The sequence below is a fragment of the Lontra canadensis genome, unplaced genomic scaffold (assembly GCF_010015895.1).
Source record: "Lontra canadensis isolate GAN:19392208 unplaced genomic scaffold, GSC_riverotter_1.0 scaffold90, whole genome shotgun sequence".
NCBI lineage: Eukaryota > Metazoa > Chordata > Mammalia > Carnivora > Mustelidae > Lontra > Lontra canadensis.
Window position 1 is genome coordinate 7,041,978 of NW_022631084.1, and position 27,446 is coordinate 7,069,423.

At 35.2% G+C, this 27,446-nt stretch overlaps 1 protein-coding gene across 1 annotated transcript in view; it reads left to right on the forward strand.

Moving 5' to 3' along the window:
• LOC116854322 (EGF-like and EMI domain-containing protein 1) overlaps window positions 1-27,446 on the forward strand; it is a 200,466-nt gene that overhangs the window by 94,467 nt on the left and 78,553 nt on the right. Inside the window, exons 4-5 of the mRNA XM_032836077.1 lie at window positions 23,620-23,739; window positions 25,959-26,081. Of these exons, the coding sequence (XP_032691968.1) occupies window positions 23,620-23,739; window positions 25,959-26,081 (243 nt within the window). The remainder of the gene's footprint in view (window positions 1-23,619; window positions 23,740-25,958; window positions 26,082-27,446) is intronic.

Below are 27,446 nucleotides of genomic sequence, written 5' to 3' on the forward strand. Positions count from 1 at the left end.
GGAATTCTACCAAACATTTAAGGAAGAACTAATTCCTATTCTCCTGAAACTGTTCCAAAAAATAGAAATGGAAGGAAAACTTCCAAACTCATTTTATGAGGCCAGCATCACCTTGATCCCAAAACCAGACAAGGATCCCATCAAAAAAGAGAACTACAGACCAATATCCTTGATGAACACAGATGCAAAAATTCTCACCAAAATACTAGCCAATAGGATTCAGCAGTACATTAAAAGGATTATTCACCACGACCAAGTGGGATTTATTCCAGGGCTGCAAGGTTGGTTCAACATCCGCAAATCAACCAATGTGATACAACACATTAATAAAAGAAAGAACAAGAACCATATGATACTCTCCACAGATGCTGAAAAAGCATTTGACAAAGTACAGCATCCCTTCCTGATCAAAACTCTTCAAAGTGTAGGGATAGAGGGAACATACCTCAATATTATCAAAGCCATCTATGAAAAACCCATCGCAAATATCATTCTCAATGGAGAAAAACTGAAAGCATTTCCGCTAAGGTCAGGAACATGGCAGGGATGTCCGTTATCACCACTGCTATTCAACATAGTACTAGAAGTCCTAGCCTCAGCAATCAGACAACAAAAAGAAATTAAAGGCATCCAAATTGGCAAAGAAGAAGTCAAACTATCACTCTTCATAGATGATATGATACTATATGTGGAAAACCCAAAAGACTCCACTCCAAAACTGCTAGAACTGGTACAGGAATTCAGTAAAGTGTCAGGATATAAAATCAATGCACAGAAATCAGTTGCATTTCTCTACAGCAACAACAAGACAGAAGAAAGAGAAATTAAGGAGACAATCCCATTTACAATTGCACCCAAAACTATAAGATACCTAGGAATAAACCTAACCAAAGAGACTAAGAATCTATACACAGAAAACTATAAAGTACTCACGAAAGAAATTGAGGAAGACACAAAGAAATGGAAAAATGTTCCATGGTCCTGGATTGGAAGAATAAATATTGTGAAAATGTCTATGCTACCTAAGCAATCTACACATTTAATGCAATTCCTATCAAAGTACCATCCATTTTTTTTTCAAAGAAATGGAACAAATAATCCTAAAATTTATATGGAACCAGAAAAGACCTCGAATAGCCAAAGGAATATTGAAAAAGAAAGCCAAAGTTGGTGGCATCACAATTCCAGACCTCAAGCTCTACTACAAAGCTGTCATCATCAAGACAGCATGGTACTGGCACAAAAACAGGCACATAGATCAATGGAACAGAATAGAGAGCCCAGAAATAGACCCTCAACTCTATGGTCAACTAATCTTCGACAAAGCAGGAAAGAATGTCCAATGGAAAAAAGACAGCCTCTTCAATAAATGGTGTTGGGAAAATTGGACAGCCACATTCAGAAAAATGAAATTGGATCATTTCCTTACACCACACATGAAAATAGACTCAAAATGGATGAAGGACCTCAATGTGAGAAAGGAATCCATCAAAATCCTTGAGGAGAACACAGGCAGCAACCTCTTCGACCTCAGCCACAGCAACATCTTCCTAGGAACATCGCCAAAGGGAAGGGAAGCAAGGGCAAAAATGAACTATTGGGATTTCATCAAAATCAAAAGCTTTTGCACAGCAAAGGAAACAGTTAACAAAACCAAAAGACAACTGACAGAATGGGAGAAGATATTTGCAAACGACATATCAGATAAAGGGCTAGTATCCAGAATCTATAAAGAACTTAGCAAACTCAACACCCAAAGAACAAATAATCCAATCAAGAAATGGGCAGAAGACATGAACAGACATTTCTGCAAAGAAGACATCCAGATGGCCAACAGACACATGAAAAAGTGCTCCATATCATTTGGCATCAGGGAAATACAAATCAAAACCACAATGAGATACCACCTCACACCAGTCAGAATGGCTAAAATTAACAAGTCAGGAAATGACAGATGCTGGCGAGGATGCGGAGAAAGGGGAACCCTCCTACACTGTTGGTGGGAATGCAAGCTGGTGCAACCACTCTGGAAAACAGCATGGAGGTTCCTCAAAATGTTGAAAATACAACTACCCTATGACCCAGCAATTGCACTACTGGGTATTTACCCTAAAGATACAAACATAGTGATCCGAAGGGGCACGTGCACCCGAATGTTTATAGCAGCAATGTCTACAATAGCCAAACTATGGAAAGAACCTAGATGTCCATCAACAGACGAATGGATAAAGAAGAGTGGTATATATACACAATGGAATACTATGCAGCCATCAAAAGAAATGAAATCTTGCCATTTGCGATGACGTGGATGGAACTAGAGGGTATCATGCTTAGCGAAGTAAGTCAATCGGAGAAAGACAACTATCATATGATCTCCCTGATATGAGGGAGAGGCAACATGGGGGGTTAAGGGAGTAGGAGAAGAGTAAATGAAGCAAGATGGGATTGGGAGGGAGATAAACCATAGTGACTCTTAATCTCACAAAACAAACTGAAGGTTGCTGGGGGGAGGGGGGTTGGGAGAGTGGGGGTGGGATTATTATGGACATTGGGGAGGGATGTGCTATGGTGAGTGCGGTGAAGTGTGTAAACCTGGCGATTCACAGACCTGTACCCCTGGGGAAAAAAATATATTATATGTTTATAAAAAAAAAATTAAAAAAAAAAAAGATGACTGAGGAGGCAACAGTCCTGGATCAGCAGTGTCTCAGCTCAGACATTCTTCCAATATTGTATCCCCTGCCTTTCACTGTGATAGTGGACCTGTCCCGACACTGAAATGACCTCTAAAACTGAACTGAAAATAAAAATAATTCCAAAGAGAGCATGAAAAAGTTAATGAATTTAATCAGGGCCTAACATATTTAACGCAAGTTAAAACCACTCTATTCCAGATCATTTGAAACAATTATTCCGTACTTCAGTGGTAGTGATCTTAATGTTGAAATTGCACCTTTTGTGTTTTCAGCAGTCATTGACTTTTTGGTCCTCCTGTCGTCAACCTCAAATTCTATTACCTTATATTGGATACACTGGGTCCCCCTCCACACTTCTCCTCTCCCCATGGTCTTTTGGTGTCCTTAGCATCTCTTGCCTCAGGAACTATTGACATACTGATAGCAGCAACTTCTACTGAGGTCCTTTTAACTTCGTCATGGATCAATATATGCCATGCAATTATTTTATTGTTATGGCTTTACACTTTCTCTTATAAAAGCAGTGTATATTCATTGAAGAAAATTTGGAAAAACTGAGTAATAAAATAACACAGAAGAAAAACAATAGAAACCATCTATATCACATAGAGAAGTAACAATTTTTAACATACTTGTAAATCTTTTCAAGTATTTTATTTGCATAGATAAACACACTTTTACAAAATATTTTTAGAAACTAGGATTGTACCTGTTATTATACAATTTGCTTTATTAAAATATTTTAAAGCATTCTTTAACATCATAATTCAATTTTCTATATATGATTTTTTAATGACTGTGCTATCCCTTATATTATAGCTTATATTTATTTAGAATATCCTTTATGTTAGTTACCTTTGGAAAATAAATTTATGTGCATTGTCTCATTTAAGTTCACAGCAACCATATAAAGTAGACACTGTTGCCATCCTTATTTTATAAAAGAGGAAATGGAGCATAGTACAGGTAGGATAATTAGCCCAGGATTTCATAGCATGGAAATAGCAGAAACAGGATTTGAATGTAGGGACTGGAATCCTGGAACCCAAGATTTTTCAAGCTGACTCTATAATGCATAGCATACCATTGTTTCTTTATAATTGCACTATTAAAATTTGCTAATGTTGGACATGTAGATTTTCACTTTTTAACTATTTTGAAGAAAATTAAAATAAATATCCCTATAGATAAATGTTCACTCCCATACATGATCATTTCCATAAGATAAATTTCACTGATTAAATTGATATGATCCAAGAGTTATTTGTACAGTTCATGACATCAAATTTTTATGCAAGCTTAAACAAAAAACTGGCAGCAATAGAATACTAAATTCAAACTCTTTTGATTTCTAGCAAATCATAGCACCACTGTGTATCTTGTGGGAAACAAGCCTAACAATCCTGTTCTTACCTTAATGTTATGAAATATTTTAGAAGTGTAAAAGATGCTTCATATGAATTCAGATTTGACAAATTTTTTTTAAAGATTTTATTTATTTACTTGACAGAGATCACAAGTAGGCAGAGAGGCAGGCAGAGAGAGAGGAAGGGAAGCAGGCTCCTTGCCAAACAGAGAGCCCGATGCGGGGCGCAATCCCAGGATTCTGAAATCATGACCTGAGCCGAAGACAGAGGCTTAACCCACTGAACCACCCAGCCACCCCAGATTTGACAAAATTTTTAAGATGCAAGTGTCTTGCATATATAATGACCACTCAGTAATGGCTTGATGACTGATTAGGCCAAATCTGGAAAGTGTCTTGTGTTTCCTATTTTTGTGATATTTGACTTAAGGAACTGTTTGCTTGAATCTTTGATAATTACATCTAGAAGCTGAATAAATGACATTTTGGGAGATGAAAGTCAAAATGGTCTTTATTTGACTTATTTACCTTTTGCAAATACTTTAAGGAATTATAGCTACCATTGCTTTAATAGAATTTCTAAGTGTGCCTATTTTCAATAGTGGTATATCTGGAAATACCTTTATACATGGAAATTATTGATGGCAGATATTAAGCTACAGTAGAAACAATTTGAGTTTTTTGTATTTTAACATTTCCCCAACCAAAAATTAGAATAAAAGTTCTAGCATATGTATATATACTTGAAAATTTAACTTCCCTAGTATCCTTAGTGGTAAACCAGTATGCCAACATTCTCCCTGCACCATTAAAAGGAAAGCTCTTGTGAAACAATTTCCACATTTAGGAAGGGCCAAGCAATGAAAATCCATGGTCATTGTTTTTCTCACTTTTGAAATGATCTAATAATGTTCTTGAATTCTCCAAATTACTCCTGTACATCACTTTCCTCCACCATCCACCCAATAAGTGCCCTTGTTTTAAAAGTTGCTTGCAACACTGGGAATGAATTTTCCCCAGCTAGCACTGCACTGAGTCATTGGCGTTGGTGGCTGCACACTGCTCAGTTTTAAATAACAGGTCCTCAACGTTGCTGCTGCCATTGTTCTCCATCTCCTGCCTGCCTGTATCTATGCACCACAATTGTGGATTGAGTTCAAAATTCTCAAACCTATTTTTTCTCATATGTAACACAGAAGCAATACAACCAGTAGTATAAAGGACGATGGGGTCAGATAGGTTTGGGTGGGAGTCCCAGCTTCCTCATTTACTGTGATGATGAACAGTTATTAAACTCACGGGTATTCCTCATCTATGATTTGGACATAATAATCATACATATGTCATAAGGTTGTGAATAAAGATTAAATAAATTATTCATGGAAAGAGCTTAATCAGTTGCCTGACTCACAAAAAAATTGCTAGAACCCTAAAGCAGAGATGGATACATTTTCAGCTGCAGGGTTACAAAGCTATTTCTTGACATTGTGAGGACTGGAATTCAGAGTTATTGATGGCACCATATCCTGCACCCCACACTACATATCCTCCACCCAGGGCAAGCTTCCCAGACCTCTACTTGCTGGCTGGCCACTTAGTGTTTGCTTACTGAGACTTAGACCTCAATTCCTATACATCCTCAGAATTCTCCTCAATGCATTCCCCCCGTGTTCCAGGAGCAAAAGTCCCATTTCCACTTTAGCTCTTCTGTTCTCTGTATTCTCTGTAGTCATTGCTGTTTGACTCCCGTTGTGTCTTCATCGCTTATCTTCTGAAGCCCTCACGTCTGGGTGCGTCACTCTTTATAACCTATCTTTGTAAACATCCCATCTCTACAGCTATCGTGAAAGAGTCCAAACCTCTTTTCCTTCAGTATAGTGAAGGAGTTAAGAAACAGGCTCTGAATCCAGCCTACCGGGTTTGAAGCAGTCTTTTTCCACAAATCCCAGTTCTGTTACTTTTTAGCTTTGGGTCTTTAAATACATTTCCTGCCTCAGTTTCCTTATCTATAGAATGGATGTTTCAATTTTACCTACCTCATTAAATTGTTGTGGAGATTAAATGCATAAATGCATATGAAGTGCTTACAACAGTGCCTGGAACATACAAAGCACTATATAATAAACATGTATAATTTCAATAACCATTTATCCATAATTATTATCATTTTTAAAGATTTCCAAATGTAGCTTAGTGATCTCTTCCAAATTCAACTCTTTGTTCCTTGCTATCATCCAGTACTTTTCCTTATATTACTCTAATGATGTGTTGAATATGAGAGAAGTATCTCAAACTATGCTTAGCACAAAGGAAGCACTAAAAAAAAAAAAAAAGTCCTTTATGTTGACCCTCAAACTCTTCAGTATTTGACCTAATTTTCCCTTGACCTTGACTCTCTTTTGGAAAGTACCTTTCTTGGATTTTGAGACTCCATTCTTTCCTAGTTCTGATTTTTTTCTAATATGTGATCTTCTCTTTCTACATCTTTACCCACATGTGCCTACTTGTTCATCTCCCCACTGGAGTAAGACCCTTGAGGGCAGTGGGTATACCATATTTATTTCTCTGTCCCAGTATCTTAAACATGGTAGGAACATGGTAAATCTTTGCTGACTTTAGTATTTGTCTGGATAATACTTTAAGTCCCTACATAAAGATTTTCTCATTTTTTAAATTCCAATCAGGTTTAGCTATACACAAACCTGAATATACTCTTGCTTTTCATACCACTCACAATTGTTTTACTTCAAATATCTTAAATTCTAAAATGTCTCTTTCTGATGTTTAATTTTTTATTCTTTTATCCATTTCAATTTCTCCTTTTTAATATATTCATACTAGAAATGCCCAACATTTATTGAGTGCCTACGATATTCCAGATACTGAATTGATTGCTTTATACACATTATTTCACTTAGTATTTACAACAATCCCATGAAATAGTTGTTTTCATGCTTGTTTTACAGATAAGGGACTTAAGGCTCCTAGAAGTCAAGTGATTGTTCCAAGATCACAGAACTACTGATCTTGGCCGTGACAGGTTGTAAATTTATGTCTCTTTGATCTTTTCTCGATGCCATTTTTAAAATTTAACATATTAAATGTCAACATGAATAGTCTAGGCAATAATTATTATAGGAACTCTGAGGAATAGAATTTTTTAAATAACATACTTAACTTAAAAATGTTTAATTTCTCATTCCATTGGTATTCTTGTGGCATCTATTAATACTTCACAACAGATAGCCTCCAAGTACCTCAGAGACTGTGGCATTTGACTACCAGACCTCTTGTCAGAGCTGGCTGCAATTGTGCTGGAAATTGGGTCTCCAGCTGGGCTGGACTGCAGTTAGGAAACATGATTGTAGATGGTGAACTGCCACTGCTGGGATGTGAACCAGACATGAATGTTAAGCAATAGTGTCCACAATTTGCAACCCAGGAACTGTCAAATTGACAGCTAGACTAAACTATAGCAGCATAGGAAGAGGTGGCTAGTTTCTTCATTCAGTCAATACAAAGTCTTATATTGTACTTTGATGAATACAATCTCACTGTCCCATAAACCGAGATGCTGTCAATTATGAATCTCAGTTAGATTCTTAGTGAGCATTTCATGTCTGAGTGCCCTTGCAAGCCTCATAATGACCCTAACTCTAGTTGGTTTGGATTAGCCTTTCAAGTGCACATGCAGTTTATTAAGCATGTAGAAACTCCAACGGCAGTCGTACTTCTCCGCATGAACTAAATAGATTCCTTGAGTTTTATCTAGGACTTAGATGAAAGGGATCCATAATGCTATGCTAGAAATAAGTCTTGACTCTCTGAGGGACTTGAGCAGTTAGAGTGAGTATATGAAATGAATAATATTAGTAATGAGCAAAACTTGAAAAGAAAACCTAAAGGTTTGGGGGGATATTCTATCTCTCTTTAAAGATCATGTACCAAATGATTGTTTTATCTCATTTTTGCTTTGAGGATTTATTTCTTTCAGGCTTGGGATAGTCATTTGGTATTTCACCGGATGGAAAATCTGCTTACCTTCCTCCTCATCCTCTCAGACGTTGCATTATCATTCATTTCTTTGATGAAAGGGGTGTTTTTTAAAGCTCCTATTATATGCCAGGCACTGGAGTTGGAAATTAAGAACTCGATACAGAAACAGTTCCCGCCATCAAGAAGCTCATGATCTAGTGAGGAGATACACATGCATAAATAAAGAGTGTAGCAGCAAAGCGGTAAAAATGAGCGTAATATATTGCAGGAACCCCAGTGAATAGCACATAATCCAGCCTAAAGGGGTTCAGAGAAAGCTTTTAAGAGAGAACACCTAAGTTAAATTTTGGGAGGAGAGTAGGAATGAGTCCAGGGAAGGGAGGTGTCAAGGTCTCAGACATCTTCTACATTGTAGGATTACTGAACTATTAGGTTATTATATTTCAAATATCAACAATTAAGGAAGATATTAGGATTTTAGAGTGGATTTTTTATTGCTATATATCCAACTAATTTTTTTATTCAGGACTTTTTTTTTAATTTTTAAAGATTTTATTTATTTATTTGACAGAGAGAGACAGTGAGAGAGGGAAAACAAGCAGGGAGAGTGGGAGAGGGAGAAGCAGGTTTCCCTCTGAGCAGGAAGCCGGATGTGGGGCTCTATCCCAGGACCCTGGGATCATGACCTGAGCCGAAGGCAGACACAACGACTGAGACACCCAGGCACTCTAGGGACATATATCTTGGATCAGAACTTGTTTCCTAGTAAAATGTCACTAAATCCTCATACATGTAGATGTGATTATTCAGCCACATGAATGATTTTTAAACATGAGTATATCAACCTTCCAGGTAGAATCACTTTCTTTCAAGTAACTTTGAAAAGTCAAGAAGTGAGAATCTAGCTAGAGGTAAAATCAAGGGACTCTGACTAATGAATACCTTTAGCAAATACCCTGGGGCCAATGGGGAGGAACGTGGAGGTTACCAACATATATTTTTGAGAAAATGATTTTGGGACAGTGTTACATGGTTATTTGGGGAGGTAGTCATGCTAAAAACAAAACTACCCATATATTTTCCATGGCATTTTTTTTTTTAATTTGACAGAGAGAGAGAGAGATCACAAGTAGGCAGAGGGAGGCAGAGAGAGAGAGGGAAGCAGACTCCCCGCTGTGCCAAGAGCCTGATGCGGGGCTTGATCCCAGGACCCTGAGATCATGACCTGAGCCTAAGGCGGAGGCTTAACCCATTGAGCTGCCCAGGCGCCCCTTCCATGGCATTTTTAATCTGCCTTTAACCATCAGAAGATTGGTCACTGGAAAACCTGAAGAACTGTAGTATAGCATCTCTAAGGGAGAAAAAATTCTGGGCTGAGGCCGGAAATTTGTGCCACTGGTTATAATAAAATAACATTTAGCTGCCTCAGTGTACATTTGTGCAGGTTTGAAAAGAGGTTTTTCTTGAGTTCAGAGGTATAAATTGGCTCATATAGTTCAAAGGTAGGTATATGTTTAAGTTAGCAAATAAGTCAAGAATATATCTCTGACAATTTCTTCAATACATATTTTGGAAAACAGAAGTATATGACAATGTTTCACTAGAGGTTAATATAACCAGCCAAAGTTCTGAATTTTTAAATCATATTTTTATCTCATATTTGTTAAAAACATAAATAAGATTTTAAATTGTATTGGGAATACATAAAATATTTTTTTCACTTAAGCATCTTCCAAAATTGTGACTAATAATCAAGTCCTTAAAATGATTTTCAGCCAGAGTTTGAGATGTTCAAGATAAATTACCATGTATTATTTTAAACTGCTGCTAAACTAACATATTTAGTGAAATCCATGCCAACTCATCCATGTAAATTACCTTCTTATTTATGTTCTCCAAGTTACATAGGAAGTGAAAAAGAAACAGCAATTTCTTTTGAGTTTGAAATGCCTTAACTGTGTATAAGCATGCAAAATACTGAGGGATTTAAGATTGCAGTCAGCGAAAGATTTTATCCTATGTGGTTTCAAGGCTACCATTTTGAAGCATTATTTAATAAAATGCACATATTTTAATAATCTTTAATAAAGAGGAAAGAATTATTGAACCAAGAATCAGTAGACCTGGGATTTTACTTTTGACCCTACCACTTATCCACTCAAAATCTTCAGTGTCTTACTATTGAACTTAAATTCCCAAACCCATACCACGGACCACAGTGTTTTTCACATACGGACAAAGAAGTTTCCTTATTGTTTTTTGAGTATGCTATATCTTTTCTATCTCAAAGTCTCAAGACCTCTGCCCCATATTCTCTTTCCAGTCAGGCTCTCCTCTTCAGCTACTCTCTCTTGCATCATCTTGTTTACTTCCTTCATTACTTACAGTAATCTGTGATGATTTTTTTTTTTTTTTTTTTTTTTTTTTTTTGCTTACTCATAAACTGTCTATCTCATCTGCTGGAAGAGTGAGGAATGTTCTGTGAGGACAGGAACTTGGTCCTATTCAATCTTATTCATCAGGAATCTACCACCATGGATCTATTGAGTGTCATTCAAGGTAATGTGGTTTATTAGCAATTTACAGACCAATACTTGAAACCAAATTTTTAATAGTTATATTCTCTTTCCATCAAACTACAGTTTTTGAAGCAGCTTCTATATAGATTATAGACAGATGTTATATCAAGTTATAGGAGTCAGGTCCCTGCTTCCAAGGAATTGTAAATTATTCAAAGAAATAAAATGTGTCCTGTTATTGATCTCTTAAAGTTAAGATAGGTTATTATAAGAACTGAATGTATGGCATCATCCATCACTTCCCATATTTGTTCTATGAAATATTAAGTTATTGAATTTATTTACAATAAAAAGAATGTCATGGTCAAACAAGCATGGGAAACCTAAATACCCTATCATCTTTTGGATGACCTTAGTCCATTATAGCATATTAAAAGCTCTGAGAAATTCAATCAGAAAACAGCTTTGCTGAATAAGCATTCATAAGCTTATTTGGTGTTGGAAACTTTTATCATATAACATCTATCATCCCCCAAAACTACTACAGTAAGGAACCCTGTTTGGAAAAAAACTGTCTTTTCAATAATGAAACTGTCATTGTGATCACTGGTAAAGATTTCATGGAGGAGGTGGTCCCTAGGACTGAGTCTTATTAAAAGAAAAAGTCTTAGTCAATCAGGCAGTCAGGATAATGAGTATCTGGGCAAGGAAAAGAAAAGAAGTAAGGTTGTAACCACTGCTTTCTTATGAAAGAAAGTAAGCACGTTATTTATTCACACTCTTCTTTAAAATGTTAACATTCATTTGTTAAGCAAATATGTTTGGATGGCTTAGAATAGATGAATAAATAAGATCTGGTATTTGCTATGAATGGGGCTCAAAATCCGTTGGGATATATACAAAGAATGGAGTACTCCTATCAATTTATTTGTCTTTAATATAGACCACAACCAAACAAAAATGGTCCTTTTTTTGTTATTTATCTTTTTTTAAACTCAACATTTTAGAGGTACAATTTATATTTAATAAAATGCAACAACTTTAATATTACTCACTTAAATGTACACGCTATCTAACTACTGCCGCAATAAAGATATGACTATTTCTATCTCTCCAAAAGTTTTATTTCTTTTCCTAGTTAATCTACTCTTACAATTACTCTATCTTCAGTCTTAGCAACTAATGATCTGCTTTCCTTCAACATAGTTTAGATTTGTGTTTTCTAGAGTATTGTATAAAATGAATAATTCAGCATGTAGTTATCTTTGTATTCTTTTAAAGCTTAGCCTAATGATTTTGAAATTTGTCTGTGTTTTTGTGTATATTAGCAGCACATTCACTTTTATTACTGCAGAGTAGTTTATTACAAAGTAAATACCTGGGACTAGAATTGTTGGGCCATATAGTAAGTGCATATTTAATCGTATAAAATGTTGGCAAATTATCTTCCAGAGATATGCAACTTTATATTTCCACACATAAGTATTCTAGGTGTTCTGCTGTCTTGTTAAAACTTAGAACTGTTAGTCAAGACAATATGTAGAATTTCTGAATCTATCTAAATTACGGTTATTTTTCTATAGTTTTATTTTTTGTAGTGTTTGTCTAGTACGGAGTAATTCTGGTTTAGTAAAGTGAGTTCAGAAACATTCTTTCTTGTCTACTTTCTTCAAGAGTTTGTATAGAATTACTATAATTTCTTGTTAAAACATTTAGGATGATTCACCAGTGAAACTCTTTGGCTAGAATTTTCTTTGAGGAAAAATTTTTTTTTAATTTTTATTTATTTATTTTTTAAGATTTTATTTATTTATTTGACAGAGATCACAAGTAGGCAGAGAGGCAGGCAGAGAGAGAAAGGGGGGAAGTAGGCTCCCCACTGAGCAGAGAGCCTGATGTGGGGCTTGATCCCAGGACTCTGGGATCATGACTGGAGCCGATGGCAGAGGCTTTAATCCACTGAGCCACCCATGCGCCCCTGAGGAAAAATTTTTATTTATTAATATAATTTTCAATATTGCCATAAGGCTATTTAAGCTTTCCATCACTTCTTGAGTCAGTTTTGACATACTGCAATGTGCTATTCAAGGTGTTTGCCTATTTCATATAAACTGTCAAATATATTTGGAAAAATTAATCATAATATCCCCTTATTAATTTGTGTCAGATCTTTTATTCTTGCTTAATTTAGAGGTTTGTCAAGTTCTTTGACTTTATTTATTTTTTATTTATTTTTAAAAGATTTTATTTATTTATCTGATAGAGACACAGTGAGAGAGGGAACACAAGCAGAGGGAGTGGGAGAGAGAGAAGCAGGCTTCCCACTCAGCCCGATGTGGGGCTCGATCCCAGGACCCTGAGATCACGACCTGAGCCGAAGGCAGATGCCTAGTAACTGAGCCACCCAGGTGTCCCCAAGTTCTTTGACTTTTAAAATCCAATTTTTCCTTTTATTGATTGTCTCTATTGTTTATTGTTTATTTCACTGGTTTCACTTTATTATTTTTTCCTCTAATTATTTTAGTTTAACTTGCTCTTCCTTTTTTAGTTTCCAAACTTTGAGACCTACTTCTTTTCCCATATGAGTACTGAAAGCTATATGTTCCTTTACATAGTGCTTTAGTTTTCCCCTACATGTTGATAATGTTTATAGTCACTTAAAAATATTTTCTAATTCCTTTGAGTCATGGATAATAAAATTGCATTATTAAATTTCTGTACATTTGAGTAAATTCCAAATGTTATTTTGTATTCTAATTTAAGTCCATTTTGATTAGAAAATATACTTTGTATATCTGTAGTCATTTTATATTTATTGAAACTTGGTTTTGGCTCAGAATATTTTGTCTTGTTAAATGTTCTCTATATACTCGAAAAATGTATATTTGGCAATGATTGACTGAAATTGTTATAAATGTCAGTTTAAGTTTTTTGGCAGTTGTTAAGTCATGCCTACAGGCCCATTACTATTCTTTTACCTATCCTATCTATTATTGGTAAAGGAATATTAAAATCTCCAACTATATGTATGGGTGTATCTACTCCTTTCAGTTATATCAATTTATGCTTCATGTATTTTGAAGCTCTGTTATTAGTTACATTCACATTTAAAATGGCTTTGTGTTTTCTTGAAAAATTGATTACCTGATTAGAATGAAATGTCTCTTGTCATACTAATCTACTTTGTCTGCAATCACTTTGTGCAAAACGAATGCAGCCACTAAAGTTTTTTGGTTAATATTATCATAGTATATATTTTTGCCCCTTTAAAATATATATCTCACTCTTTATAGTTAATGTGTTTATTGTAGATAGCACATAGTCGTGTCTTGCTTTTTCCCAAGTCTGAAAAGCCCAATCTTTTTTGTTATCATTAAAGATTTTCTTTATTTATTTATTTTAGAAAGAGGGAGAGCAGGGGAGGAGCAGAGGGAAAAGGAGAGAGAGAACCTCAAGCAGACTCTATGCTGAGTGTGGAACCCAATGCAAGGCTTAGTCTCATGATCCTGAGATCATGACCTGAGCTAAAATTAAGAGTTGGATATTTAACTGACTAAGCCACCCAGCCAATCCTTATTTTCTCATATGAATATTTAGAGAAATTATATTTATTGTAATTTTCTTTTTTGTAATTTTCTTTTTTTTCAGTGTTCCAAGATTCATTGTTTATGCACCACACCCAGTGTAATTTTCAATATGGATTTTAATCTGTGAGAATGCTATTTATTTTCTATTTGTTTCACTTATTCTTTATTCCTGTTCCTCTTTTCTAACTTCTTAGTTAATTAAAGATTTTTACATCTCATTTTATCTCTGATATTACTTTATTAGTTATACTTCCTTAAAAATATTATTATTCTAGGATTTATAGTATTTATTATTAACTTATTACAGTCTGCCTTGAAAATATTATTTACTGCTTGATGTATAATGTTAGAACCTTACAACAATATGCTTGCATTTCCTGATGTTTCACTGCTTAGTAGAATTGTCATATATAAAAAATACAGCTACATTACTACTATGTTGTTTGCTTTAACCTATACAGATATATATTTTATATATATATATATTATATACATAGTGTATATATATATATATTATATACATAGTGTATATAATATATATATATATATATATATTAAAGATTTTATTTATTTTTCAGAGAGAGAGAGAGAGAGTGCACAAGCAGGCAGAGTGGCAGGCAGAGGCAGAGAGAGAAGCAGGCTCCCTGCCAAGCAAGGAGCCTGATGCGGGACTCAATCCCAGGACCCTGGGATCATGACCTGAGCCGAAGGCAGCGGCTTAACCAACTGAGCCACCCAGGCATCCCTAGATATATTTTTAAATGACAAAAACTATCTTTATTTTTCTCCACACGTGTACAATGCCTTGCTTTCTTTATTCAATTGTGTAGGTTCACATTTCCATTTGCTGTCATTTACCTTCTACCTGAATGACTTCTTTCAACATTTCTTGAGTTTTGATCTGTAGTGATGAGTACTTTCAGCTTACTCCTTTTTTTCTGAAAATGTCTTTATGCTTTCTCCACTTATGTCCTATCCACTTTGGCTATGTACTTCTATTTTTTGTTTGTTTGTTTGTTTGTTTTTATTTTCCCTCAGCTTTTTAAAAGTGTTCCACTGTCTTCTGTCTTGCATGGTTTTCAACAAGATATATGGAGTTATTTTTTATCTTTTCTTCTTTTGGTAATATAGTTTTGTCCTTTGGACTCTCAAAATTTTCTCTTTAATCATTGATTTGCATCAATTTGATCATAATGTATTATGGTTCAGTTTCTTTGTGTTTATCCTGCTTGGGTTCATTGAGACTCCTATATATATGGGTCAAGTTTACATGAAATTTCAAAAATGTTTGGTCACTATTTAAAAAAAAATTTTTTTTTTGTATTCTTTCTTTCCTTCTGAGATTCCACTTATATGATATGTTCTTTTCAGTATTTTTCCCACTGGTCACTGAAACTGTTCATTTTGTTTTCATATGGCTTTGCTTTTTTTCATTAAAGTGTGTGTGTGTGTGTGTGAGAGAGAGAGAGAGAGAGAGAGAGAGAGAGAGTGAGTGACTGGCCTCTCCTCCCAACAGATGCCCTGTTCCAGGCCCTGGGGACCCAGGCCTTCCAGCCCTTTGGAGCTCAGCTCATTCCAAACCACTGACATACCTTCCAGAGTGGAGAAAGTCCACACCCAAAAATCATTTTAACATGACAGCTTTATACTGGTGACTCTATCAGTCCTCATTCAGACTTGCTGCCTGATGGGGTCAAAGCCTTCAAGAATCAAGGCTCTTGGGTGTCTCTTTCTCTCTCTCTCTCTTTTCCTAAACAATGTTTATTGAATGAAAGTTTTATGTGTAAAGTCAATTCTCTAGTCTTGTTTTTTATAAGAGGTGATTTAGATTGAAGTTCAGCCAAAATATTCATTCATTTAACAGATTTGTTTTGGGGGGGTTGTTTGTTTTTTACCTTTGGTCCTTTTTTCTTTTGAGATAATTTGAGATTCACATAAAAGTTTAAAAGGTCATGTGGAGAGATATCATATAGCTGTGTTTAGTTTCCTACAATGGTGACATTTAAAAAATTATAATACAATATCACAACAAAGATATTGATATTGATACAGTCAAGACACAGAACATTTTTATCACTGCAAGGATCCCTCATGTTCCCTATTATTAGCCACATTTTCCTTCCACACCTATCCCCTTCTTAACCACAGGCAACTACTAATATGTTCTCCATTTTATCATGTTGACATTTCAAGAATGTTATAGAAAAAAATCAAAGAGTATATAACCATTATGGATTGGCTTTCTTCAACATATTTCTCTGAAGATTCATTCAAGTTATTGCATGTAACAGTAGTTCATAGTATTCTATGAACTATATCTTATATATGAATCTATATCCTTAAACATTTCCATCTGGATTGATTCTAGTTTTTAGAGGTTATTAATAAAGCTTATATTTTCTAAAAGTGTTTTAAGGGTAGTATTATGTTTTATATTTACCTCTGTGATCCAGTTTTAGTTAATTTTTGTATAAGATATGGGATTTAAACCAGCTCTTTGTTTCAATAATATTTTCTATTTTTTTCTGTTTTCAATTTCATTGCTTTCTGTTCTTATCCTTATTATTTTCTCCATTCTACTTTGGGTTTATTTTGCTCTTATTCTAAATTCTTGGGGTGGGAGCTTTTAACTTTTTCTGATATATGTTGTACTATGAATCTGTCTCTTAGCACTGTTACAGGTTTGTCCACCAATTTTAAAAAATATTTTATTTATTTATTTGACAGAGAGAGAGTGCATGTAAGAGAGAGCACAAACAGGGTTGGGGAGGAGGGCAGAGGGAGAGAGAGAAACAGACTCCTCACTGAGCAGGGAGCCTGATGCCAAGCTTGATCCCAGAACTCTGGGATCATGACCAGAGCCAAAGTCAGATGCTTAACTGACTGAGGCATCCAGGTGCCCCTGTTCCAAATTTTTATGCTGAATTTTCATTCTTATTCAGTCTGATGCTTTTTTATTTTTCCTTGGGACTTTCTCTTTGACTCATAGATTACATAGAAGAAATTACTTGTTTAGTTTTCATGTGTTTAGAGATTTTCCTATAATCTCTGTTATCAATTTGTCAGTTGATTGCTTTGTGGTCAGAGAATACCTTATATTTAATTTCAATCTAGAAAATTTTTGAGGTTTGTTTTATAGCTTAAGATGCAATCGATGCTGGTATATGTTTTTTGGGCACTCAAAAAGAATGAGTAGTCTGCTGTTGTTGAGTAGAGTGTCAACTAGATCTTGTGGGTTGATGCTGTTCTTGACTTCTTTCTTTGATGGTTTTCTGTCTAGTTGTTCCATTATTAATTGGTGAAAGTGTGGTGACATTTCCAACTATAACTGTGCATCTGTCTGTTTCTCCTTCATGTCCATCAGATTTTGCTTCACATATTTTATAATTCTCTTGTTTGATGCATATATACCTAGTATTATGTCTTCTTGGTGGATTGACCCTTTTATTATTACATATTGTCCCTTCCATTTCCGGAAAATTTCTTTGCATTAGGTAGACTTTATCTGACATTAATATGGCCACTCCTACTTACTTTTGATCAGTTTTTGCAAGCTATATATATTTTCCATTATTTTACTTTAGATCTGTCTATATCATTATATTTGAAGTGAGTTTCATGTAGACATTATATAGCTGGTTCATTTTTTTAACCCATTATTCAAATCTGGACCTTTTAATTGGTATAGAAAGCCATTTACATTTATGTAATTATTGTTATTGTTTATCTACTATTTCTTTTTTATGTTTATTGTTTTGGAGTTTTTAAAATTTTTCTATATGTTTTCCTATGGTTACTTTAATATTTATTAGAATTCCATTTTGTTTTATTCATAGCAGTTTTGAGGGAATCTCTTTACATAACTTTTCACAGGTTTACTGGTTCCCTCAGGTATTACATACTGTATAACTAACTTACCTACTGATGCCATAATTTTACCAGTTCAAGTGAAGTGTAGAACCCTTAAAAATCCTTTCTCTTTACTTTTCACCACTTATATATAATTGTTCAAATATTTTTTCTGTGTTCATTTAGAACCACATTAGACAATATTATAATTTTTGCTTCAGCCATTTAGTGTTATTTAGAAGATTCAAGAGGAGAAGGAAAGTTTATTGGATTTTTTTCTTACTTTTGCTCTCTTTCTCCCTGATATTTTATAATTGGTTTCTTTTTATCATTTCTACTTAGAAAACTTCCTTTAGATGTTAATTTAGAGTAATAAATCCTCTTAGTTTTTCTTTATCTGAGAATGTCTCAGTCTCCCCTTCATTTCTAAAGAGTAATTTTGCTGCATATAAGATTCTGGGTTGTTTTCTTTCATTAGCTGAAAAATGTTTTCACTTTCTCCTAGCCGTCCTGATCTCTGATGAAGTATCTATTACTTTACATTTTTCTTAACAAATAAAGTGTTATTTCTCTCTCATTGCTTTAAAGATTTTTCTTTTATCTTTACTTTTCAGAAGTTTGACCAGAATGTGTCTTGGTGTGGACTTCTTTGAGTTTAATTTGCTTGAGCTCTACTTAGTTCCTTCGATCTATAGATTTATATCTTTTGCCAGATTTGGGAAATATTCAGCTTTATCTCTTTGAACACATTTTCAGTCCCACCTTATTTCTTTTAGCCTCTAAGATATTAACACTGCCACAATATTTTACATTTGTTATATTTCTGTAGGTCTGTAAGGCTCCATTCTTTTTGTTTCTTTCTTTTCTCTCAAAAAAAAATTTTTTTTTCTAGTCTATTGTTCCTGTTGTTCAGTTGGGTAATTTCTATTGCTCTATCTTCCAATTCACTGATTCTTTTCTCTGTCCTCTACATTCTAATATTTAGCCTATCTATTGAGATTTTCTTTCTCTCTCTCTCTTTTTTAAAGATTTTGTTTATTTGACAGAGAGAGAGATCACAAGTAGACAGAGAGGCAGGCAGAAAGAGGGGGAAGCAGACTCCTGCCAAGCAGAGAGCCCAATGTGGGGCTCAATCCCAGGACCCTGCGACTATGACCTAAGCCAAAGGCAGAGGCTTAACCTACTGAGCCACCCAGGTGCCCCTCTATTGAGGTTTTCAGTTGTTGTCTTCTTCAGTTCTCAAATTTCTATTAGGTTATCCTTCAAATTTTCTATTTCTTTGCTGAGACTCTATTATTTCATTTGTTTCAAGCATGTTTGTAATTGCTCATTAAAATAATTTTAGTTGGCTTGTTTAAAATCTTAGATAATTCTAACATCTCTAAAATCTTGGTGTTGGCATTTATTGATTCATTTTTTCAATCTTTTTGAGATCTTCTTAGTTCTTGGTATAATGAGTAATTTTCTACTGAAACTTGGAAATCTTGCATATTATGTTACCAGACTCTGGATCTTATATAAACCTTATATTTAGATGCTTTCCTTTGACACTACTCTGGAAGGGGAAAGAGAGTGGAGGAAAACCACTTTTACTGCTCACTGTGAGTAGAAGTCCAAGTGTACCACCACCTGACTTCTAATGACTTACAAGTAGGAACTGTATGCCTCCTTACTCTGTGCTCTAGCTCTCTACTGGTACCACTTGGCCAGGAGGTGTAGGTGTGCCTTTTTACTCTTCCCACGTGGCTTTCATAGACATCATAATAGGGTGGCCTCATTATCAGATTGTGGTGAAAATCTTGACTCTCTGATTTGCCTCCTCTGACGTCACCCCAGTGGGAAGGGGAAAAGAAATACCTAATTACAGCCTGTTGAGGGGGAAAGTCTAGGTTCTCCCTTCAGTCAATGATGTCATAGGTGGGGATTTTTTTTTTCTGAGGTGTCTGGCTATAGCATGACAGTCATTTTCTGAAAGTTTTCTGTCTTGTTAAACTGTCTTTTTCCTAATCCTTTGACTAGAGAATCTCCTTCCAAAATTGGAATTATTTGCTATCCTCTGCTTAATATTGCTCAACTGGTCACCAAACTTCTTTATTTAAATTGCTTAGTCCTTTTTTTTCTGTCTGCTCTTCATTTTGGATAATTTATACTGCCAAGTTTTTAGTTCAATAATTTTCTAATTATGTAATCTGCTGATAATACCATTTAGTGAACTTTCCATTTCAGATTTTATATCCCTCTGCTCTAGAAGTTCCCTTTGGTAGTTTTTTTATGCCTTCTATTGTTCTCCTCACTAAATGCATATTTTTCTTTAAATCATGAAGCATATTAAATTTATTTATAGTGCTATTTTAATGTCCTTATCTGCTGATTTCATCATCTCTATTATTTATGTTTTTATTAAATGAATTTTCTCCTGAATATGGGTCATATTTGATTATACTTTCACATGTTTATTAACCTTTTTTTGGGATTTTGGACATTATTCATTTTACATTGTTGAATGCTAGCTTTTGTTCTCCTTTAAAAAGTATTGTGCTTTCTTTCTGGATGCCAAGCTAAGTTACTCGCAGATCAGTTTGATCTGTCAAATGCTGTTTTGAATGTTAGGGTAAATCTAGAATAAACTTTACTCTGGGGTTAAATTGGTTCTACTATTGAGTCATGGTCCTTCGGGGATCTTTACTGAAGCTGCAATATGTTAAACAATATTTCCCCACTCTGACTGCTAAGAACTGATTCCTGGCCCTCTGTATGCTTGGGAATTGTTTGGCTTACGGCTTCCTTAATTCTTCTTTGTTCTTGCCTGGCCTCATGGAGATTTACCCTATGTAGATATGCAATAATATTTAGTCAAAGATTCAAGAGGATCAGTGTACAGATTTCTGGAGTGTTTTGTGTTTTTGTTTTTGTTTTTTCTCTCTATATAACACTCTCTTCCCCACTTCTGTCTGCCCCTTCTAACACTCCACAAATTCTAATTTCCTTGATAATCATGAGCTCTGATTTGTCTCTTTAATTTAGCAGGATCATTGAGCTCTCTTTTGGTTTCTATTTCTGTGCTGTAACCCAGAAATGGTCTCTAGCAAAACCCAAAACAATAATTTAGCTTACTTCTTTTCTCTTCACTCAGGGTTCCCATTCTTGTGCTGTTTATTGTCCAATATCTACAATTGTTTCATGTATTTTTACTCTAGTTTTTTAGTTGTTTATGGTAGAAGGTAAACCCAATCATGGTTACTCTTTCATGATCATGAGCCAAATTTGAATAGGTCCCATTTAAGTGCTACTATAAAAGGGTACTCTACACAAAAAAAAAATCATAAATTTGACTGGAAATATTACCTGAGTCCCACATGCTACTTTTAAATGTCCTTCTATGTCCTGCAGTTGAGAATAAAAGTTGTAAGTTTTATCAAATTCTACATTATAGAAGTTTTACTTTATAATTCTTCCATGCTTAATTCAAGTGGTTTAAGACTACATTTACAATCAGTCTCTGAAACAAAAGGGACCTCTGATAGCAGTCTTACTATAGGGAGGTTATATCTAGTCAATTTCTGGAGGAGTAAACCTTCTTATTTGGAGACCTGGGCATCAAGAAGGCACTAGGGCAATAGATGATTAAAGTACATTTAGAAAAGAGGTTCCCAGAGACAGTGGTTAATGAGAAGAACATACCAAGATCACTGCGATCTACTTTGTAATTTTGTATCTGGTGGAAATGACCCCTCATTTTCCAGAGTTCTGAGAAGTTATCTATTCCATTGCCCTGAGAGTTGGTAGTGGGTGATATAGATTAAATAAATTAAATTTCTGTTATTAATGTAGCTACGTAGTATCTTAACTTGTGACAAAACATACAGATGCAATAAAGAAAACAAAACCAAAAATGTCTATCAAATTTTATTTTGTGTGAAGTTGGGGGACACGCTGATTCTGCAGTGTGTCTTACTCAAATATAAGAGTTTCTTAGAAAGCTCATACTGGTAAGAAGTAACATAAGGAGAAAGGGAACATGGAAGTGAAAAAAAAGAAGGAAGGTAAAGATTTGTATATAAATTAATGAGTAGATGATAGAGAAACAAGAAAGAAAATTAATAAAACCAAAAGTTGTTTTTAAAAAAAGGTCAACATAGTTGACAAACTTTTGGCTAGATTGGCAAAGGAAAAAAGAGAGAAGACTCAAACAACTAAGATCAAAAGTGAAAGAGTAAATATCACTATTGACCCTAGGAAAATTAAAAAAAAAAAAAAAGAGAAATGAGAAGGTAATAGTAGACACAACTGTATCACAACAAATTACGTACTTTAGATGAAATGAACAAATTCCTAGAATGACAATTACTACTGCAATTAGATTCTGAAAAAAGTAAAAAATCCAGTTAGATATATAATACATAAAGAGATAAAATTAATAATTTTGAAGCTCCCCAAAAAGAAAAGCTCAGGCCCTGATAGTTTCAATGGTGAATTATACCAAATATTTTAGAAGAATTATTCCATATTTTTTAAAAACTCTTCAAAAATATAAAAGAGAAGAGAACACTTTCCAATTCATTCCATGAAATCAGAATTACCCTGATACCAATCAGACAAACATATCACAGGGAAGAAAACCACAGACAAACATATTTTATGAATGTAGATGTAAAAATCCTAAACAAAATATTAGGAAACCAAATCCAACAACATATAGAAGGATTATACACCATGATCCAGTAAGATTTATCTCAGGAAAACAAGGTTAGTTCAACATCTGAAAATCAATTAATACTATATACCATATCAATAGAATTAAGTACAAAAACTACATGATCATCTCAATAGATGCAGGGAAAAAAAACAACATCACTTGACAAAATCCATCATCTTTTTGTGATAAAAGAACTCAACAAACTAGAAATAGAAAACTACATCCTCAAGCTGATAAAGGGAACCTGTGAAAAACACACAGCTAACATTACACTTAATAGTGAATCCTGAAGGCTTTCCCCCTAAGATCAGGAAGAAGAAAAGGATGTCTGTTCATGCCACTTCTATTCAACATTATACTGTAGGTTCTACAGAAGGTTCGTTACAGCCTGGAAGATCTGACCTGTCTTCCATCTCCATGACAGCTATGGCTAAGACTCTGCCATGTTGCTTCAGCCTGACTTCTACTCACACTGTGGTTGTTTATCCAAAAGCAAAAGTAACCCAGAGGAGGTTTTTGCCTTTTAGGATGCCCAAAGGAGTAGAAAGGGTTGAGAGAGAAGGAGAAAATGAAAAAGGGTATGATATATAGAGTTCATGCTGACTCTGTTGAACTTTGGGTATCAGAGGGCAGAAGCCATGCTTTTGAGAAGAGTGAATTAAAGTAATTCTTCTTTTGGCTCTGATCCATGTTTATATTTGTTTAGATTTTGGAGTTGAAATCACAAAATGGGAAATTTTTTGTGGAATTAGTTCCATCTGAAAGTGAGAAAAGACTTTCCGGAGTCCTTACCATCTTTATATGAGAAACCCCATGGTCCCAGTTCCCTCTTTACCTTCTCCACCTTTCCACTTTATATATCTTTCTGAAGTTAATGAATTATAAACTTTCACTGTTTAATTGCTTTCAGAGATGGACCCCTGCACAGGTGGGAATGGATGTGCCCACATCTGTCAGAGTGAGAATGGTGTGACCAGGTGTGTCTGTTGCCCAGGGTACCAGTTGTCTAACGACAAAAAGGCCTATGGAGGTAGGAGGTTGAAACTGATGGCTTAATTGTGTAACTGTTTGATATTTTGTGGTAATTCAGTTTTGAATAGTCAGAACAGCTAGGAGAAAAGTGTTTTCATTTATGCTTTAAAAAGAACATTTATAATCTTATTTGATTGTTCTGAAAGGTATTTTTGTGAAACTATGAAAACTCGGTGAAATTTTTAGTTACCAAAAAAATGGTCTGGTATAATTTCAGAATTAAAGCCTTTTGTTTTCTGTTTCTCATTATGAAGTGAATTCCAGAATTAATATTCAAAATCTTCCATAACTACACAGGGAGTTTTTTTTATTATAGCCTACAGAAGGTGGGGGATAACCTTTGAAATGCAAGTATGTGCAAATGAGTGTTCTCAGAAGTTAGAAATAATTAAAACCAAAAAGAAAGAAACTATAAATACAAGGTTACATATTTCTTTTTCCTAGAAATAGCAAAACAGACATACTTCAATTCAAAGATGAAAGTGACAAATTACTCCATAACCAGAGCTAATAACTGAAATCATTCCTGTGGGACATTCTTTGTTTTATTAACTTCAGAGAAGTCACAGAATCCTTCATTTTTATCATGACATTTTCATGAAATGAGAAACAGTTTATTTGGATTAATTATGAAAATACCAAAATATTTCCTGACTTATGAGATGGATAAACACTTTGAAAAACTGAAAAAGAATTAGATATAAAAATTACTGTTTAGGGGCACCTGGGTGGCTCCGTTGTTAAGCGTCTGCCTTTGGCCTAGGTCATGATCCGGGGTCCTGGAATGGAGCCCCACATCAGGCTCCCTGCTCTGTAGGAATCCTGCTTCTCCCACTCCCACTCCCCATGCTTGTGTTCCCTCTCTCACTCTCTCTCTCTGTCAAATAAATAAATAAAATCTTTTTAAAAATTACTGTTTAGTTCTTTCTTTTTTTCTTTAAACCAAAACTAAGATACAATTTTCTGTTGATTGTGTTCATATACTTTTCTGACAGAGAACATTTCTACTTTGGTCCTCTGTTCACATAGCATTTGCTTAACTTCTCTGGCACAGAATAGGATCTTACCAAATATTTGTGGAAAATTGACAAATATATACATATATATAGATACATGTGGAGATGACACACAGGATAGTACAGGAGGAAGTATGAGTCAGGAAAAATGATGTTGAGACCTAGCAACATGAAGGGAGGGAGCAGAGCCTACCTGAGTTATAGAAAGAAGTTGCACTGAATGGAACTGGCTCTCAGTGTCAGGAGAAAGAGAGGGCATTCTTGTTTAAATGGCACTGCCCCCATGGCATTCAGGTAGAGCATACGCTATGGATTGCTACACATGAAGACCCCAAGTCTCCCTTGTCCACATGTCCTGTTTATCTTAAAGCAGGGAGATACTATTTTTGGTTAAGAATGTGATATATATGGGGCGCCTGGGTGGCTCAGTGGGTTAAGCCACTGCCTTCGGCTCAGGTCATGATCTCAGGGTCCTGGGATGGAGTCCCGCATCGAGCTCTCTGCTCAGCAGGGAGCCTGCTTCCCTTCCTCTCTCTCTGCCTGCCTCTCTGCCTGCTTGTGATCTCTCTCTGTCAAATAAATAAATAAATAAAAAATCTTAAAAAAAAAAAAAAGAATGTGATATATATGACTGGGGCTCTTGGGGGACTCAATTGATTCAGTGTCAAACTCTTAGTTTCAGCTCAGATGATCTCATGGGACATGAGATGAAGCTCCACATGGGGCTCTGTGCTCAGGGAGAGTCTGCTTAAAGATTCTCTCCCTTTACCCCTCCCTCCATGTATGTGTGTATGTGTCTTTTCTCTCAAATAAATAAATAAATAATAAATAAATAAATAAATCTTTAAAAGGAAAGGAGAATGTGATGTATATTTCCAAAGACAAATTACAATGACTTCTACCTGTATTATTAGGGGAAAGATAGAGTATATTTTTCAGTTATTTCCTTTTCTTTCTCCCAATTAATAAATATTAGTAGGTTCTCATAGATAGAAGCGTTTGAGAGCATTAGACCAACATTTAAATTGATATCATTAGCAGTTAGTTTACTTGCAAATATGGCACCTATGTGGTATTTTACTGTTATGCTTGATGTCTAGGGTTGAAAGAAAGAGAATACTTCAGATAATTTTTATAGTTTACAGATAAATCTTAATTTGAGCTCTGAAGACATAGCTGCTGTATATCTTTTTTTCTACAGATATGAATAAGCCTGCTGAAGGGCTGGCTCCCTGCAGCCATAGCTGTGGGAACACAATGGGTTCTTTCATTTGTGCCTTCCACCCTGGCTTTGAGCTGGAAGCTGATGGAAAGCAGAGTTCCAGTAAGTGGCAGCAAAAGAAGCCCACAAAATGTGTAGCATTTTATAAGTATTAAACAAGAATAATAAAAAAAAGAACCATATTGAACAAGTTATCAAAGCAGAAGCTCCTGATAATGTTTTCCACTGGGGGTGGGGTAAGAGTGGGATCTTAGAGAGTCAATTATTATATGGTTTCACTTACTTGTGGAGCATAAGGAATAAACACGGAGGACATTGGGAGAAGGAGAGGAGAAGGGAGTTGGGGGAGATTGGGGGAGACAAACCAAGAGAGACTGTGGACTCTGGGAAACAAACTGAGGGTTTTGGAGGGGAGGGGGATGAGCGGTATGGGTGAGTGGTGATGGGTATTAAGGAGGGCACGTATTGCGTGGAGCACTGGGTGTGTTGCATAAACAATGAATCTTGGAACACTGAAAAAAAAAAAAAAAGAATAAACAGATCCAGTAAGCTTGTGGGGGGAAAAAAAAAAGAGTGGGATCTTAGAAGTCTAACACCCTTATTATAGTTTGAGGAAACAAGGGCCCAGAGTTGATAGAAAATGTTCGGTATAATAAACCACAATGTAGATAGCAAGGACTGTCTCAGGTCTTGTGACTTGGGGCTTTTTTGGACCCATAGCTATCCTTTGTGAAGAGTCTGCCTAACCTTCATCACCGCTGATATGCAATATTTATTGAACACTAATAGCTCCAATGTAAAACTCAAGGAGTCTTGTAGTACCACACCTGACACATTGGATACTCTAATGCATACGTTTCCCGTCAGCCCTTCTCCCTTTCCCGTTTCTGTTCATTTCCAGCTCGCCTCTTCTCATTGCATTCCCTTTCACTGGCTCATCCCTCTACCCCTTTCCTTCTTTTTTCTCAAAACAAAATGATCCTTGTCATCTAACCTTAGTCTTTCCTCACCTAGCCTCAGTTATGCAATTTAATATATCTCTTTTAAAAAGAGATATATATATTAAATTTTATAACTATATTAAATATAAATATATTAAATATGTAATAATATTTAAATATATTAAAAATATAATAATATATAAATACATTAAAATTTTACTATGCTGAGGGGTGCCTGGGTGGCTCAGTGGGTTAAAGCCTCTGCCTTGGGCTCAGGTCGTGATCCCAGGGTCCTGGGATTGAGCCCCGCATTGGGCTCTCTGCTCAGCGGCGAGCCTGCTTCCCCTTCTCTCTCTGCCTGCCTCTCTGCCTACTTGTGATTTCTCTCTCTGTCAAATAAATAAATAAAATCTTTAAAAAAAATTTTACTATGCTGAATTATTAGCTGCTATTAATAACTATTACAGCTATTTTGTTTTCATGTCTTTTCCACTGGTCCACTGCTTAAACTTTAGATAAATAATAC